The sequence below is a fragment of the Phascolarctos cinereus genome, unplaced genomic scaffold, assembly GCF_003287225.1.
Source record: "Phascolarctos cinereus isolate Bilbo 61053 unplaced genomic scaffold, phaCin_HiC Scaffold_5;HRSCAF=322, whole genome shotgun sequence".
Classification (NCBI taxonomy): domain Eukaryota; kingdom Metazoa; phylum Chordata; class Mammalia; order Diprotodontia; family Phascolarctidae; genus Phascolarctos; species Phascolarctos cinereus.
The window spans coordinates 287,771,147-287,790,078 of record NW_027555958.1 but is presented as its reverse complement, the minus strand read 5'-3'; the positions used below and the strand labels follow the sequence as shown (position 1 = coordinate 287,790,078).

General features: G+C 40.5%; 1 protein-coding gene across 1 annotated transcript; it reads left to right on the top strand.

Annotated features, from left to right (window-relative positions):
• The first annotated feature begins 6,730 nt into the window (after positions 1-6,730).
• Positions 6,731-18,157, top strand: TRIM65 (tripartite motif containing 65). The gene is made up of 6 exons (XM_021002612.2): positions 6,731-7,504; positions 10,084-10,179; positions 14,442-14,675; positions 14,836-15,010; positions 15,258-15,323; positions 15,592-18,157. Exons 1-6 carry the CDS (start codon positions 7,091-7,093, stop codon positions 16,164-16,166), a joined length of 1,560 nt encoding a protein of 519 aa, XP_020858271.1. The 5' UTR covers positions 6,731-7,090; the 3' UTR covers positions 16,167-18,157.
• Positions 18,158-18,932: the final 775 nt, after the last annotated feature.

Genomic DNA, 18,932 nt, shown 5'->3' with positions numbered 1-18,932 from the left:
TCCCATTTTCCTGCTTTCCCTCTAATCTTGGCAGCATTAGTTTTGTCTGTGCAAAAACTTTAAAATTTAAAATAATCAAAATTATCTATTTTACCTCCTGTAAGGCTCTTTCTCTTGTTTGGTCATCAATTCTTTCTTTATCCATAGATATGACAGGTAAATTTTTCCATGTTCCCCTAATTTGCTTATGATATCTTTTCTCCTTTCTGTCTAACACATGTGTCCATTGTGACCTTATCTTGGTATACAGTGTGAGATTCTGGTCTATACTTAGTTTCTGCCAAACTGCTTTCCAATTTTCCTAGGAGTTTTTGTCAGATAATGAGCTCTTGTTCCAAAAGCTTCTATCTTTGGGTCTGTCCCATACTAGATTACTATGGTCATTCACTACTGTATGTTGTGTACCTAATGTATTCTGCTGATCAACCACTTTGTTTCTTTATCAGTACTGTATTGTTTTGATGATTACTGCTTTGTAACACAGTCTGAGATCTGGTACTGCTAAGCTTTTAAGAGGAAAAGTTAAAACACACACACACACACACACACACACAATCACTAGGACCAAGGTGGATTTATGTTAGAGATACAAAGATAGTAACAATAGGAAAACAAAAAGTATTATCACTAAAAAACAATACCCGACCATATGAGTATATCAATAGATCAAAGCCTTTTCAAAGTAAAGCTCGCATATGCTACTAAAACCACAAAGCACAGGAATAAAAAGGCCATTTTTTTTTTTTATAAAAAATTTTATTAATTTATTTTGATTTATCAACAATCACTTCCATATGCTTTTGAGTTGAAAATTTTTCTCCCCCTTCCTCCCCGCCACCCTCCCCAAGACGGCGCACAATCTGATATAGGCTTTACATTTACATACCCATTAAACATATTTTTCACATTAGTGAAGTTGTAAGTATAAATTAAAACCAATAGGAGGAACCATCAGAAAGATAAAACAAAACTCAACAGAAGGTAAAAAACAGTGATAGCAATTCAACTTCCATAGTTCTTTCTTTGGATGTGGACAGCATTTTCCATCCCGAGGCCTCTGGAGATGTCTTAGATCCTCGTAATGCTGAGAAGGGTTCAGTCTAACAATATTAGTCATTGCATAACATGGCTGTTATTGTGTACAAAGTCCCCTCGGTTCTGCTCACTTCACTCAGCATCAGACCATATAAGTCTTTCCAGGTTTTTCTGAAGTCAGCCTGCTCATCATTTCTTATAGCACAATAGTATTCCATTACATTCATATACCACAACTTGCTCAGCCATTCCCCAATTGATGGGCATCTCAATTTCCAATTCTTTGCCACCACAAAAAGAGCTGCTATGAATATTTTTGTACATGTGGGTCTTTTTCCCATTTGTTTGATCTCTTTGGGATATAGCCCTAGAAGTGCTATTGCTGGATCAAAGGGTATGCACATTTTTGTAGCCTTTGGGCATAGTTCCAAATTGTTCTCCAAAATGGTTGGATCATTTCACAACTCCACCAACAATGTATTAGTGTTCCAATTTTCCCACATCTTCTCCAACATTTATCATTTTCCTGTTTTGTCATGTTGGCCAATCTGATAGGTGTGATGTGGTACCTCAGAGTTGTTTTGATTTGCATTTCTCTAATCAATAACGATTTAGAGCATTTTTTCATATGACTATAGATGGCTTTGATTTCTTCATCTGAGAACTGTCTGTTCATATCCTTTGACTATTTATCAATTGGGGAATAGCTTGTGTTATAAATTTGTCTTAATTCTCTATATATTTTAGAAATGAGGCCTTTATCAGAGAGACTGGTTGTAAAAATTCTTTCCCAGTTTTCTACCTTCCTTCTAATAATCTTAGTTGCATTGGCTTTGTTTGTGCAAAACCTTTTCAATTTAATGTAATCAAAATTATCCATTTTGCTTTTCATAATGTTCTCTATCTCCTGTTTGGTCATGAATTCTTCTGTTCTCCATAGTTCTGATAGGTAAACTATTCCTTGTTCTCCCAGTTTACTTATGGTATCAGCCTTTATATCTAAGTCATGAACCCATTTTGACTGTGTTTTGGTATATGGTATGAGATTTGGGTCTATGCCTAGTTTCTGCCATACTCAAAAGGGCCATTTTTAAAAAATTATTAAAAACAACGTAAAATGAAAACCTAGAATTAGTTGCCATATGGATGATTTGCTTAGAAAACCCTAGCAAATCACAAACTGATTGAGGCAATTTCTTCAATAAAGTAATGGAAATGAATGAAAATGCATTAATTAGCACTTGCTGACAACTAATTACTTAACTAGCTACTTAAAAGTATCAACTAAACACTGTGTTAAGTGCTAGGGATACAAATAGAAAAGTAAGGCAGACCCTGCTATCCAGAAGCTCACATTGTAATAAGTAGAGACAGTGTATATGGGGGAGTTCAGCTACAGGTCAGATGGAAAGGTCCAGTTGTGCTCAGAGTTCAGTGTCAAAGCAAGTAATTATCTTCTTAAATGTCACTTCCATTAATGAAACCATAGCAGCTTCTAATATGAACCCCAACAACATTTTTAAAAATCATACATTATTACCAGAGTGGATTTATTTCAGGAACATTGGGTTCAATATGAGAACATAGTAAACATAGTAAACATACTAAAAACATAACAGACCATACTAATACCAAAAATCAATAAAACCCATGATTATTTCAATAAATATAGAAAAAGCTTTTTGACAAAATGCAATATGCCGTTTGTTTTTTAAAATCACTGGAAAGTGGGGGCAGCTAGATGGTGTAGTAAATAGAGCACCAGCCCTGGATTCAGGAAGACCTGAGTTAAAATCTGGCCTCAGATACTTGACACTTGTTAGCTGTGTGACCCTGGGCAAGTCACTTCAACCCATTGCTTCACCCCCCCCAAAAAAAATCACTGGAAAGCATAGAAACAGACCTTAATAGGGTAAGTAGTGTCTATCTAAGGGGCAGGTAGGTGGTGCAGTGGAGAGTCAGGAAGACCTGAATTTGAATGTAGCCTCAGACACTGACTGGCTGTGTGACTTGGGCAAATCACTTAACCCTGTTTGTCTCAGTGTCCTCATCTGTAAAATGAGCTAGAGAAGGAAATGGCAAACCACTCCAGGACCTTTGCCAAGAAAACCCCAAAAGGAGTCACAAAGAGTAAACATGACTGAGCAACAAACATCTATCTAAAACCAATTGCAACCATCTCCTCTAATGGAGAAAAATGAGGCCTTTCCAGTGTAAGCCAGGTTCCCACTTCTGTTCTGTATTCTGTTGCATGTGCATAGGCATTCTATCCACCTAACTGGTAGATAGATACAGTTACAGATGTTCTTTGAATTCAACTGCAAGGAAGAGAGAGAATTTGGAAGCTGTGGATAGCAAGGTATAGTAGAAGCTGGCTCCTCAACATATCCCTGATTTTCAGCTTGTTTCCCTAGAGACTTTGGAGGGAGACTTTCCACTTGTTATGCTCCTTTGTGTAAAGTGTTTGGTGGAAAGAGGTCAACCCAGCTAGTATATGCTTAGAGCTACCCTCCTCTCCCCCTTAAGGGCTAGCAACCAGGGAATTGGCCTTTATTTTGAGCCTATTGTCCTCCTAGTACACACACACATCCTATAACAAAAAGATCAAGGCTACAACAAGGTTGTCCTGTGTCACCACTGTTACTTGATATAGTTCTAGAAATAAGAGCTATAGCTATAGCAATACAATAGGAAAAAGAAATTGAGGGAAGAAACATAGGCAAAGAAGAAACAAAATGATCACTTTGCAGATGATTTGATGGTTTACTTAAAGAACCTTCGAGATTTAACTAAAAACAAAAATAGAGCAGAAAAAGTGCTTCAGAAAAGTATGGGGATACCTCTCCTCACCTGGTCTATGTCCAGGATTCCCAACAAATATATCTGTAATGCTCCGTTCCTCATACATTGAGACCCTGGGGAAGACTAACTCAGGCTCAAGTTACTCTGTGAGTATGTTCTCCTAAAACTAGCTCGTGAGCTGCCACCCGTGTGTTTTCCTTTAACAATCAGCCGTTTGACTGACTCCCAGCAAAGTCATTTACTACAATAATGTAAGAATAGTCATAGAAAGCACTTCCTCCTATAGAACTGGGGTACATTCTCCCACTAATACATACAAGAATAAGAGGAAAACAGCATAAACAGAGTTCATTAGAAGAGTTGTAGATGTAGACAACATGATCCATGGCCTCTGGCACTGTAGAACCTTGATGTCCTTTCTTTTCAAATCCTTCCCTTCCCCAATCCCCCACCAAGAGGCAAACAGCAATTCCTGGATTTTTCTTCCAAAGTGGCTCTCTTCTCAACTACCAGAACTCAAATTCTCTCAGAATTATCTCCTCAAATGTGTCCCTAGAGAAGTTTTTAAAGGGCCACTAAGGTATTGCTGGTAATTAGGCTAGCCCCCTGCAGGTTCCATCAAGCTTGAATGAAAAATTTCACATCTCATAAAGAGGGTGACAAAGTATAAACACTTCTTTACACTTTGTTGAAGAACTTGTCTCTATTACTTTCCTCTTGATTTCATCAATTGATCAGGAGTTCTCTTATTAATCCCTTCCCCTACTATATATCAATTGACTTATGGTGAGAAAGACCCACAGCTCAACATTTAGGGTACAAGTCAAAAAGTTTTTTGATACTACAACCCATGGGACAGAGAAACTGGTTGGCTCAAACATTTCTATAAACCAAATAGGATCTTTTCCAAACAATTTTTAGCCACTACATAGTGAAGAAAATGAAGAAGTAACTCTAAGGTCCATTATTAAGGTCCATAACCATTTTTAACTTCAAGGTAACAATGTTCCATACAATGAAAGATGAAAAGAGTATGTAGTTCTCAGACATAAGTTTGCCATACCCTACTGCCTAGTTCATTGCTATGAGCAGGAAATTCATGATGTTATAATAAATAAATAAATGTATTATGAAAGTCTTAGTTTAGATTTTTAGGGAGACTAGTGTGCCCTTTCTTCAAATTATATTCTAATAACAGTAACCTTTAGCTTTGTAAATAGACTGTGCCAAAAGTAAACCAAAATACAAAGTGAGCTGATTATTCAATTTACCATGGAGACAAAAAAATATAGGGCCTCTTTCCCTTTGCCTCCACACTGACAAGAAAGTTTTTCCGGAGAAAATTAAACACTTTTAATAAGTTAAAAAAATTTTATATTAATATTCCTCAGTGACATGAGTTTATAGCATTTACAAGATTTCTCTCCCCACCTCCCACCACACAGTAGCTATGGCAGCTACATGCTCAGAGCAGCAAGAGCATGTGCTTACCTAGTAAAGTCTATGCAGCTCAAGGCCCTGGCTGCTGCTTCTGTTTTGTGTTTCTGTCCCCAAACACAGGTGACTGAAGAGTGATCCTAAGAGGGGGCATGTCTAACCATGGTGGCTACTTAGTGGACTCAAGCGTTTGGGAATTTCAAAGTCAGGAGGTGACTAAGCCAGAAGGAGGTGATTTCTACAACAGCAGTGCTTGTGGAGAAGAACCAGTATCGTTCCAGGAAGATTCTGTAGCCAAAAACCTGAAGCCCTGGATTGCTAGGTGATCTAGACTGGTGAATTGCATAGAAAGAGGAAAAAGTGACACACCTGTTCAACAGGACTACAAAATGTTTTATGTTATGTTATGCAGAATCATAATCTCATACATTCCCTAAGGAAACAAACCTAGTTAAACAGACTCTATAGGTAAACTAAGTTAGGTTCTAGATTAAAGCACATTTAGAAAGTTCACAATGGACTGATTGAGGGGAAAGGGATTTACATGTCACCAAGATAATCAAGGAGTCTGCTACAGTTGGAATCCTTCTTCAAATAACTATGTCACTTTGGGAAGGTCGAACTCCCCTTTGGCTTCTATCTGAGCAATGTCAAACAGTTTTTAACACTATCATTTCATGAATCAAGTTTTAATCAGGTGAGATTAATATTAACAGAAGACAGGCTTTTAGTTAACCAAAAGATGCAAGAGGAATGACCCTGAGCCCCAAATGATAAAAAGTAATAAAAGAAAAAAAATTCTCATAACAGGTGTGTTTTGAGCTAAAGAAAGAAATTGCCTTTTTTTCTTACTAATAATAAAGATGAAGCATATTTATTTTATAATATGAAAATTATTTTATAAATGTGAAAATGTAAAGGATTTTATCAATACATATCTGTATGCTTTGTTATTTTGTTGTATGTAATTTGTTAGAAAGTTGTTCTGGATGTTTTCTCTAACTGTACCCCATGCCTGGAATTCATTTCTTCCTCACCTCTGCCTTTTGGAATTCTTGGTTGACTTTAAGATTCAATTCAAGCTTTATCTGTCAAGGGACTTTCTGGGTCCCTCTAGCTACTGTTGCCTTCCTTTACAACCCCCCACCCCCCCACCCCAGTTTCCTTGGGTCTGTTTTGTATATATGTGCGTGTGTACCCTGTTTGAATGAAAGCTCTTTGAGGCTACAAAAGTTTTACTCTTTTCTTTGTATCTTCAGCTCTATGCATACCAGTGCTTAATAAATAGCTGCAGAAACAGCAGGGACAGGGATAACTACCATTTGTCACTAGGCCCTGGGTAACCATCCAGCCAAGGGGCGGAAGGTCTGAATAACAGGAAAAACAGGGAGGAAAAGGAGGCACATAAAGCAGAAGAGGAAAGACCGGGTTCTGGGCGGGAACAAAGCGAGGAGACAAACAGGAAGTGGGTGGGAAACTGGAGACTGTTAGAAGCAAGACTTTAGGAGAAGAGAAATTTGGTCAGACTCAGTGTCTAGTCTGGACTCCTGGGTGTGGTGGCCTCTGAAAGCACACTCAGCAAGCTCCAGTTCTCCACCCTATGATTCTGCCTCCCCCCCTCTCCCCAACCTCTACCCCAAGTGGGAGGAGAGATCCTTCAGTGTCATCTACCAGGCCTAAGATTCAAAGAAGGGGAGGAGCCCGGCCAACCCTCTCCTCTCTCCACACTTCGAGAAATTGCAGGCTCCTAGCTTCAACCCCTGGACTTCCCTTTCTGGGTTCTGGAGCTTCTCCGTCCGCTGGCTAGAGCGAAAGAATGGCTACCTTGCAGCTAGAGGAGAAGCTAGTCTGTGCAATCTGTCTGGAGTTGTACCAGGAAGCTGTCACTCTGCCCTGTGGCCACAACTTTTGCCGGGCATGCATCGAAGACCACTGGCGCAGGCAAGAGGTGGACTGCCCCCAGTGCCGGACCCCGTTCATGCAGCGCCCCGCACTGCACAAGAACGGGGCTCTGTGTGAAGTGGTGGAAGCCCTCAGGACGGCCGAAAGGCAGCTGGTCGCGGTGAAACCAGTACCAGGCCCGAGCCGGTCAGCCCTATGCCCCCGGCATGGGCGAGCCCTGGAGCTCTACTGCGAGACCGAGAAGCTGTGCATCTGCTGTGCCTGCACGGTGGACCAGTGCCAGGACCACCAGCGCGTCATGCCCGATGTGGAGCGCAAGGAGCAAGAGGTGAGGGAGCTGGAGGGGTGGGCAGATGCAGGACAGTCTGAACCGAGTCTTCACGCAGCCAGTCCATTCCCAACCAAACCCTGGCCCAGCTTGTGGAGGCAGCTGGGGAGCATAGTGGGATGGTGGAGCGCTAGGCTTGGAGTCTGGAAGACCCGAGTTCCAATCCGGACGCAGACACTTGGCTAGCTGTGTGACTCGGGGCAAGTCACTAGCCAGTCACAGCCTCAGTTATCCCATCTGTGAAATGGTGATAATAATACGCACACACTCTCACACACCATTATTCTGTAGATAAAATGAAATGTAACATGTATAAACACCATTATTTCTTAATTACCTACGATGAATGGGCTAGGTGCAGGAAATATAAAGACACAACACGAAACAATACCTGCCCTTCAAAAAGCCTACCTGATTACATTACATTTTAAAGTTTGTTTCTTTTGGGGGGGGGATTAATCCATAAAAACAAATTAGAAACACCGTTGGATATGTAAGGGCTATTGAGTGAGTAGATCTTAATTAATGCTTCTCCAGTTCATCTAGTGACTTTCAAAGACATCCATAATGATTCAGGATATTTTCTGCACTTGATCTAAAACCTCTAATTGTTTTCTCATAGAAAACTGTTCTCACCTGGGTAACGTACCAGAGCTTAATGTCTTGACATTAAATGGGGTGGGATAATTGGTCCACCAGCTCAGTGACAGCCATTCTTACAAACAAAATGTATAATAAAACAAAAAAAAAGTTTCTCAGAAAAGACAATTGTTTTTCTTTTAAATATGTGTCTTCTTGTGGCCAAAATTCCAAATATAAATATATATGTATATATTGTATCTCTATATCTGTATAGAGATGTATACACGTATATGTATATATCTATCTATATCTGTATATATATATATATATACACATCTATGTGTGTATGTATACATATATATAGATCTCTAGATCGATGTATCTAGATAGACATATATTGATAGATCTAGATCTATCAATATTGATATCTGTATCTATCTATACTGATATCTACAGCTATCTACATATCTATCAAAATTGATATCTGTATATCTATCTACCTATATACATCTATATCTATCAATATTGATATCTACCTATATATCTACATGGATAGATATCTATATATCTATATTGAATATCTAGCTCTATTATATATCTTACTTATCTATATATAGTTATATCTACCCATATCTATATTTATATAATGATGTCTATCGATATTCCTATCTCTCTATATATTTATATAAATATATCTATAGGTCTAACTATATATCTATATCTAGCTAGCTACATAGATAGATAGATATAGATATATACGAAGAGGAGGAAGAGACCACTAACACCTCAGGAGACCAGCAAAGCACTTGAGCTGAGCCTTGAAGGAAGCTAGGGATTCTAAGAGGCTGAGGTGAGGATAAAATGCTTTCCAAGCATGGGGAAGAGCCTATGGTTATTGGTGGTGGTATTCATCCTTCCTTCTCAAAGAGGACCAATGATATCACAGAGGGTGGTTTCTTGACCTGCACACCAATTGGATTTAAATGAGGCAGGTGTGCAAAATCCTCAGGCTCACTCCCTTCCAGAATCATTAAAGTCTAGTGGCAAGACAAAGGTCTAGGTGACTGGTACTGGCCCAGGATGCAGTGCATGAACCTTGGCCTTTCTAAATTAAGATCTTTCCCAGGTCTCAGTTTGTCTGAGGCCAGGACCATTCAATGTCTAAGGGATAAGAGTTGAGACAAAAGATAGCCCAATTTACCATTACAAAGATAGCAGTCTGGAAGGTGAAGGCCATTGCCATTTACACTCATTCAAAGCCATCCAGACCTAAACAATGAGCCACATAATCAATGATTATGAAAACTATTAGAAAGCATTTGAGCAGGAGGTGGAATGGTGAGTCAGGGAATAGCAAGTTAGTCAATTTGCTTGTCTGTGCTGATGCCTCTAGATAATTGTTGAGATCTTCAGGGAATGTTGGGGCCTGGGGCTAGAGAGGGGGTAGAAACGATGAGACAGGAACCAGGACCCTTTCCTTTTGCCTAGATCTAGTGCTGAGGTTAGGAAGACATAGAGATCACATATGTTTAGCACAAGGTTCTTAACCACTCATTTTGTTATAGACCTCTTTGACCATCTGATGAAACCTGTAGACCCCTTCTCAGAATAATGTTTTTAAATGCAAATGAAGATGTCATTTTTTTTCCTCATCCAAGTTAACAGACTGCCTGAAATCTGTGGACCCCAGGTTAAGAAACTCTTATTTAGCACTTTACAGGCGCCACAAGCTTGTTTCAATCTCCACAGTAAAACTAAAGGATAGGTATAGTAGGTATTATTATCCCCATTTTACAGATGAAGAATCAGAGGTCCAAAGGAGGAAGTAAGTTGACCAAGGTCACACATAGCGTGTGTGGCAGAACTCAGGTCTTTTGATTCCCATGCTAGTGCATTTCGCAGTACCTGGTATGATATTGGCACAGGGTAGAAGGAGACGTCCGGATCTACACCCTATCTGGATCCTGTCTTGCCTTTTTATCTCACTGATGTCATAGAAACGGCTGGAAGAGCAGCTGGAGGAAAACTGGAGGCAGGCAGTCCAGGCTGAGGAACAAGTTCAGGAGCTGCAGCAGAAGAGTGAGGAGATTCAGGTAACGTAGCCCTTCCTCACACCTCCAGAATTACTGCCCTTCGCATTGGAGAAAGAAAAAAGTTTCTTTTTAATCATGAATATGACAATCATGGACATTTCCTTATATAGAGAACAGAACAAGAGGATTACTTATGATACTTTGTATAGCTTGTTATATCTTTAAAATATAGATTAAATTTAAGACCACACTTCCAACACTGCCCTGCTTGTCCATGTCCCCTTCAGAAATTCCTTTTCCTCCTTTCAATATATTTTTTACTTTGTTTCACTGACAATTTCTTTTTTCTTTTCTTTTTGTTATCACCATCACTACCTCCTCAATTCTCCCCCCCAAAAAAATCTCACCCTCCTTTTTTGTACATTAATTTAATTTTAATGTTACTCTGCTATAAGAAATAATGTATGTGATAAATACAGAAAAGCGTGGAAAAATCCACATGAAATGTAGCAGTGAAGTAAGCAGAGTCAAGAAAACAATAACATAGTTACTACAACAGTGTAAATGGAAAGAAAAACCACACATCCAAAATTCAAAAGTGAATGTAACAAAATTAGAAAGATCAAGCATCAAATGAAGACATGAGAAGACATCTCCAGCTCACCCCTCCATGGAGGTGGGATGTCCGCAGATGTTATACATCTCACGTGTTTTCATACTTTTTCATTGGTATGAATCAGTTGCTCTGATTTTTCTTTTTCTTTTTTTTTGGTTTCTCTACAAAATGCTATTTGATACATAGAATGGCTCTCTGGGAGGGAGATACTGAGTATCACCATGCTGAAAACCCTCTTTTGTAACAAATAAGGGTAAGCAAATAAAAAAAATCTTACACATTGGCCTTGCTTGAGAAGGTTATCGATCATTCTGAACCTCTTCTCTATCATCTCTCTGCTAAGAGGTAGAAGTAGAAAGCTAATTTCATCATTGGTTCTCTGGAATAGTGACTGATCATTGTATCAATTGTAGGTCTTAAGTCTTTTATAAGTTATTTTCCTTAGCACATTGCCTGGCACATAGTAGATACTTAAGAAATGTTGATCGATTGATTATCTAACACCTTACATAATTGCTTCTGGGTTTTGTGTATTTTATTTTCCCACTGATCAATTTTTTTCTAATTTTTCAATCAATACCAGAGAACTTTGATGATTACTTTTTTTTGTAGAGTAGTTTGAGAGCTGGTGATTTTAGGTGCCTTTCTTTCCCACTTTTTTTTTCATGTTTTCCCTTGATATATTTTTGTTCATCCAGATGAATTTTATAGTTATTTTTCTAGTGTTATACAGTAACTCTTTGGAAATTTAATAGCATAGTATAGAATGTATAAATTAGTAAGTGTTGTCATTTTTATTTATTGACACATCCCAAACATAAGCAATTATTATCTCTCTAATTATTTTAGTTTGTCTTCATTTCTATATAGAGTATATTCTTATAATTTCTGTGTGTCTTGGTAGGTTGGCTCCCTGATATTTTATACATAGCTTGGTTATTTTGGGGGGGGTGAGGCAATTGGGGTTAAGTGACTTGCCCAAGGTCACACAGCTAGTGAGTGTTATGTCTCTGAGGTCAGATTTGAACTCAGATCTTCCTGAGTCCAGGGCTGGTGCCCTATCCACTGTGCCACCTAGCTGCCTCTTATACCAAACTTTTGAGTATGTATGTTCAACACTCTTTTGTTCAGGTAAAAGCACCATTAGATCTCCGTCCCTACCCCTTCCTCCATGTTTGCATAATCTTCTTTCGATGTACCCCAGTTACTCAAAATAGTACGTTCTTTACCTTTCTTTCTCATTTCTTTCCTGGTTTATTAATTTTATCCCTCCATTTTATTTCTTTTCTTAAAAACAACAAAATAACACACACCTTTGTGTTTGCGTGTATCTTAACACCATCTGTGATCCTTGAAAATTGGAGTATTGTGAAGGGACACTTATCCCTTTCCCCCTTTTTGGAATGAAAGAATTTCATCATTGCTTCAAGTTATTTAAGTGTGGGTTTTTCTTAGTTCTGTGTTTGCATTTAAAGTTTCTACTCAGCTTAGGTCTTTTCATCAGGAATGTTTGTAGGTCCTCTGTTCTAGTTAAGGTCCATTTTCCCCCTGTAGCATGAGACTTGGTTTTGCAGGGTACATTATCTTTGGTTTTCAAGCCTCTTATCTCTGTTATTGTGAGATTCTTTGTGACTCCTTGGACCAGCACACATCAGGCCCTTTTATCTTTTATTGTCTCTCGAAGTCTGCCCAAGTTTCTCTTTTATCTATTACCTTTTGGAAAATTATATTCCAAGTTTTTCACATCATAATAGTTATAGCATAGTCTTGTATAATCCTGACTGTAGTTCTTTGGCACTTAAAATGTTTCTGGCTACTTGCAATATTTTTGCTTTGACTAAAAGCTTTGGAATTTGGTAACGGCATTCTTGAGTGTTTTCACTTTAGAGGTTAAGTGGTATATGCTTATTTATTCTTTGTCTTCTGGTTCTGGTGGGTCAGTTTTGTTTTATGATTTCTTGAAATAAAATATGCATGGTTTTTGATTGGTAATGGTTTGCAGAGAGTCTAATTGTTCTTCAATTAGCTCTCCTCAACGTATTTTTCCAGATCAGTTGTTTTTGTAGATACCGTCCAGTTTCTTCTTCTTTTTAATTTCTTTGACTTTAACAATAGCTCACATTTATGTGAGGGTTTTAAGATTTGCAAAGTGCTTTACATGTATTACCTCATTTAATCTAACTTTCTTCTAATATTTCTTGTCTCATGGAGTCATTGAATTCTGATTGTTCTGTTCTGTTTTTCAGAGTCCATCATTTGGGTAAGGCTTTCTACTTTTGGTTTTGCTTTATTTCTTCCAGAAATTCTTGTGATCCTCATAGCCAAACCATTTTTTCCCCTCTGGGATTCTGCTTGTATTTGTTATGCAATTACTCTTTTCATCTAGGATTACCTCAAGGCTTTCTCTTAATCCTTAGTATTTCTTCACAGTGTTTAGTGTTTTCTTCTGTTTACTTATATTTTCTCTGGCATGATTCCATTTTCAGCCCTCCCAGGCTTCAGGTCCATTTGCCAGATCTTTCACCAACTTCTCTGGTTGAATTCTTTTCCAGTCTCCACTGTCTTGGCTTTTTGTGTAATTCCCTATTGGAGTTCTGTTATTCATTTCTTTTTCCTTAGGTTGGGAGGGCTAGCTTTTCTACAACCTCCACATTGTCATATTTACTGGAAATGTGAAGTTGGGGAGTAGGAAGGGGATTGGTTAGCTACTCCCCGTGGCCTCTGGCACTAGGCTGGCTGGATTGGTAGGGGCAAATTGGGAGAAGGAAGCAGGCTGCTCAACCTTACCCCTTTCACACTTGGCAATGCGGTTCTCTGTCTGCCCCCATAGTCTACCCACTGGTAGAAGAGGCTGATTTCCAGGTAGCCTGGTTTCATGGAAAGATAAAATCATAGCTTTGGAGTTGGAAGGGACGTCAAAGATAATCTAATCCACCCTCCCCCCTCACGTTAAAGTTAAAGAAGCAGCTAGGTGGTACAGTGGGTAGAGGGTGGACTTGGAATCAGCAAGACCTGAGTTCAAATCCTGAATCAGACACTTATTAGCTCTGTGATCCTGGCCAAGTCACTTTGCTTCTGTCTGCCGCAGTGTCTTCATCTGTAAAACACTGATACATCTGTAAAACATCTGTAAAACAGGGATAATAATAGCACCTACCTCCCAGGGTGGTTGTGAGTACTGAATGAGATAACATATGTAAAATGCTTTACAAACTTTCAAGGTCTAGATAGATCCTGCCAATTATGATTAAAGAGAGGCCCTGAGTGGGGAAATAAGTTACTCAAGGTCACACAGTTAATAAATAGCAGAGCCAGAATTTGAATCCTGAGCTCTCTGACTTCCAATAGATTTCTCTTCATACTTTACTATGTTATCTCTCTTAATGGGATTATGAGCAAGCCACTCCAAGCCTTAGTTTTCTCAGCTGTAAAGTGAGAATAATAATACCCCTATAAGTTTGTTATGAGGAAAGCACTCTGCAAATCTTAAAGTAGGAGGGGTCAGTATTTAATTCAGCAGACAGGAGAAATACTTGTGTTCTCACGATGCTGGGCCCCTGGACACATCTTCCGGGGACCCAGCCTGTCACTGCCCTGTTCCACCTCACTCAGAGTTGACCCCACTCTGTTTAGTGCCCCAGAGCTGTCTTTGTCAGTCTATGCCCACCTTCACTGCTCCCAACTTGAGCCTCCTCCGCCCACCCAGAACTCAGTCCACACTCTGGCCTTGGCTGTCTCCAAAAAAGTCGCTTGCCTGATGCGGGCCCTCGAAGCACAGCGGGATAAGGCGTTCCAGAGCATTGAGCAGGAAAAGGCAGCTGCCCTGGCACAGGCCAGGGAGACCAAGCAGTGGCTTCAGGACCACATGGAATACCTGGCACGGCACACCCAGCAGATCCAAGAGCTGTTAACCTGTCCCGATGACATGAGCTTCCTCCAGGTACCCAGAGGTAGTGAGAGAAGTTGACGGGGAAGGGAGGGGAGGGTGAAATCACAAATGGAAGGGAAGAAGACTTGGTGGAGAGAAGGATTCTTTCCCGAGTGGGACTAGGGGCACTTCAGGCCTTATGACTGATGGTCCCATGTCTCTGATGGTTCAGAGGGCTCTACTTCTGATACCCCCTGGGTCTTTGGCACCAGTGCCCTCACTGACATGGGATGAAGATGCTGGTCAGCTGAAGGAGCTGAAGAAGACACTAGACCAAATCTATCAACTCCTGATGAAGGATGAGATTGGCCCTGTGAGTCTTGGAGATGCAGATCCTGGCCTCAATGGTAAGGCTGACCTCCTACCTTTGATAGCCTTTACCAATGCCCCTCCTCCACAGTCTGGGATTGACTGTTTCTTGACCCCAGGGAACAGGCCAAAGTTATTTCCCTAAGTGATAGTGCCTCCCTATTGCCTAGCCTCAGGCCAAGCTGAGTGGTCCCCACAGAGCATCCCCCTTAGAATAGTAAGTAGAGGATCTCCAAAAAAAAGGGGATCAGTCCTCCTTCATAACACCCCATCCTCTTATTCTAGAGCACAGAGGACCCCTGGAATCAGTCCCAAGACCAGTGAGCACACTAAGGAAGGAATTGAAACAGAGTAAGCCTGCTCCATGTATATGTGTGTGTGCATCCATAGATGTGGGTATCATTCATGTACTGTCTATATACATGTCTATGCTGGTTGTTGTCTCTTTGGGTCTCAGGGATGTCAGCTATTGGAAGGAGCATCCCGGGAAGCCCAGAGGCAGGAAGAGTCTTAGCTCTTCCACTGGTGGGGTAGGGAAGTCACTCCTTGGATAGCCATAGAGCAGTGAAGTGGCTGGCCCCACAGCCCCTCACCACTGTGCATATTCCTTTTCTCACAGATTATCGCAACCTCACTTTTGACCCTGACACCGCCAACCACCACTTCTATCTATCCTGCCAAAACCAGCGGGTAAAACATGGCTCCAGGGCCCAGCATGCTACCCAGCCTGGGAGGTTTCAGCTATGGCAAGTGCTGTGCACACAGAGCTTTGAGGCAGGAAAGCACTACTGGGAGGTAGAAGTGTCAGACCATTCAGTGACCCTGGGTGTCACCTACCATGGGCTTGCCCGGAGAAATCTGCCTGGACAGACGGACAACATTGGGCGAAACTCTTGTTCGTGGGGGCTTCGGGTGCAGGAGGATGGCTACCAGGCCTGGCACAATGGGGAGGCCCAGCGACTTCTGGGCAAACCTGGACACCTCCTGGGAATGGAGTTGGACCTGCCTGTTGGACGTCTCTCTTTCTACAGCTTAGAGCCTCAGATGCAGCTCCTACATGTCTTCAATGCCTTCTTCACTCAGCCCCTCCATCCTGTCTTCTGGCTCTGTGAAGGCAGAACCATCACCCTCTGCCAGCTGCCTGGGGCCAAGCCTTATTCTGAGCCCCAGGAAGAAGCACTTATTCCCAGCTGAACAGTATCTAAAGAGGGTGGGGGAGCCCAGGGAAATAATGGTTATGTTTGAGAGGCATCAGGGGCTGAGGGTACAGATGCCAGGTCCCAATGCCCTCTTCTTTTTTTCCCCACTTAATAGTATTTTATTTTTTCCAATTACATGTAAAGATAGTTTTCAACATTCATTTTTGTAAGATTTTAAATTCCAAATTTTTCTCCCTACCTCCCTTCCCTCTCCCCCATACAGCAAGCAATCTGAGATAGTCAATACATGTACAACCATGTTAAACATGTTTGTATATTAATCAGGTTGTGAAAGAAGAATCAGAACAAAAGGGAAAAACTACCCCCCAAAAAGTGAAAATGGTATGCTTTAATCTGTATTCAGACTCCATTTTTTCTTTCTCTGGATGTGGATAGCATTTTCCATCATGAGTCTTTTGGAATTGTGTTGAGTCATTGTATTGCTGAGAAGAGCTATATTAGTCTTAGCTGATCATCATACAATGTTGCTGTTACTGTGTACAACGTTCTCCTGGTTCTGCTCATTTCACTGTGTATCAGTTCACGTAAGTCTTTCCAGATTTTTCTGAAAGCATCCTGCTCATCATTTCTTATAGCACAATAGTATCCATTACATTCATATGCCACAACTTGCTCAGCCATTCCCCAGTTGATGGGCATCCCTTCAATTTCCCATTCTTTGCCACCACAAAAAGAGCTGCTGCAAATATTTTGGTACATGTAGGTCCTTTTCCCTTTTTTATGGTCTCTTTGGGATATAGACCTAGTAGTGGTATTGCTGGGTCAAAGGGTATACACAGTTTTGTTGCCCTTTGGGCATAGTTCCAAATCGCTCTCTAGAATGGTTGGATCAGTTCACAACTCAACCAACAATGTATTAGTGTTCCAATTTTCCCACATCTTCTCCAACATTTATCATTTCCTTTTCTGTCATATTAGCTAATCTGATAGGTGTGAGATGGTATCTCAGAGTTGTTTTAATTTGCATTTCTCTAATCAATAGTGATTTAGAACATTTTTTCATAAGATTGTAGATAGCTTTAATTTCTTCATTTGAAAATTGCCCATTCATATCCTTTGATTATTTATCAATTGGGGAATGACTTGTATTCTTATAAATCTGACTCAGTTCTCTATATATTCGAGAAATGAGACCTTTATCAGAAACATTGGCTGTAAAAATTGTTTCCCAGATTAGAAAAAAAGCAGAAAGCTGGGAAACAATTTTTAAGCCAGTGCTCTGCTCTTCAGGAAATGCTTCTCCATTAATGGTGCCTGGATATTTGTTTCTACCCCACGCCTCCCTCCTCAGCATACTGGATACTTAAATACGAGAAACAACCAGAGCCTGTCCCTGGAGCACAGAATAGGCCTACTTCAAGTTTGGATAGTCTTAGAGAGATGGAGGAATATCCCAAACATATGTCCTCTCTGGCTACTTTGTGTTATAAAATAGATTGTTGCTTTTTCCATCTGACATTCATAGGATGACAGGGACAACAAAGAAAGAATAAAGTATGGGAGCAGTGGGGACTGCAAGGAGACAGTCAACCTCATACACTAATCATAGGATTTAGAGCTGGGAGCTAAAGAGATGACCATCAGGTTCAGCTCCATTTTACAGAGAGGAAAATTGAGGCCTAGAGGAGCTGACTTCCTGAAGTCACCCAGCTCCCCTGACTCTTTCCACCCAGTCTCAGTGTAGTAAAATGGATACTGGATGGAGGAAAAGTACCCTTAAGGACTTTCTAGAGCGAGTAGACAAGACACATATATACACATTAAGAATGTTTACACACAGGCTTAAGGGTTACCTCGGGAGTAAGCTCAAATTTGAGAGTTCAGGGATTGAAACTTCTAGAGCTGGGACCCTTAACCTAAGAGCCTATGAACTTTTTTTGTTTGCTTGTTTGTTTGTTTGTTTTAGTCTATGACCTTTTAAAAAATTTATTTTGATAACTTTAAAAAAATTTGTTTCTATTATAATCCTATGAGTTTTATTTTGTGCATTTTAAAAAACATTCTTCCTAAAAGGGGCTGAGATTGCTCAAGAGGTTTGTGTCACAAAAATAATCATAATTCTCTTTACCCTAATGAGAGAAAAAGGTGTGGGGTGGGGATGGGCGTCCTGAGCACTGTCTTTCATAGAGAAAAAGAAGAGCAACCGTAATCTCTGCAGATAGAGTACAGAGCCAGGATCTAGATGAGGGGAGTGGATTTTCTGAAGGAGGGAATAGGAGATCCAGACGTTGTGACCACCAGGTTATAGTGAGTTATTAGGACAGGCCAAGTGGGATGGAAAGGGAAGGATGGGAAGGATGCCGTTCCAGCGGCTCCACCATGAGTGTCCCTTCTGGAGGGAGTGCAAACCACAGGAAGCAGTACAAGTCCAGAGCAGATTGTGTAGGACCCCTGTGAAAGAGCTAGGGATTCCTCAGGATATTGGAATGTTGCCTTCATGGTAACCCTGGGACAGGGTGTTTCTGAAGAGAAATATTGAGTGATTCATGTGTTTTCAATTTCTATTTATGGGCTCCTGTGAGTCCTTTCTGTCCAGGGGTAACAAAGGCTGTCCTGTTTCTCCCCGCTCTTCCCCCAACTAAATGTTTACACAGCAGTACATGCCCCAAAATAGTCAATACCGTGCAAACTTTGTAGTATGAGTTAAATGTTGCGGTAAAAGTGGAGTGAATGTGATATAAGGCTAGGTGGGGTCAATCAGGGTAGATGTACCAAGGAACTGATTCTGGAGCGTAAATGG

What these genes read in the sequence shown, in the direction of transcription:
- TRIM65 (XM_021002612.2), top strand. Translation starts at nt 7,091, where the DNA reads ATGGCTACCTTGCAGCTAGAGGAGAAGCTAGTCTGTGCAATCTGTCTG. An exon ending in AGAAGAGTGAGGAGATTCAG is followed by an intron (nt 10,180 to 14,441) that starts GTAACGTAGCCC and finishes CCGCCCACCCAG; the next exon opens with AACTCAGTCCACACTCTGGC. An exon ending in TGCAGATCCTGGCCTCAATG is followed by an intron (nt 15,011 to 15,257) that starts GTAAGGCTGACC and finishes CTCTTATTCTAG; the next exon opens with AGCACAGAGGACCCCTGGAA.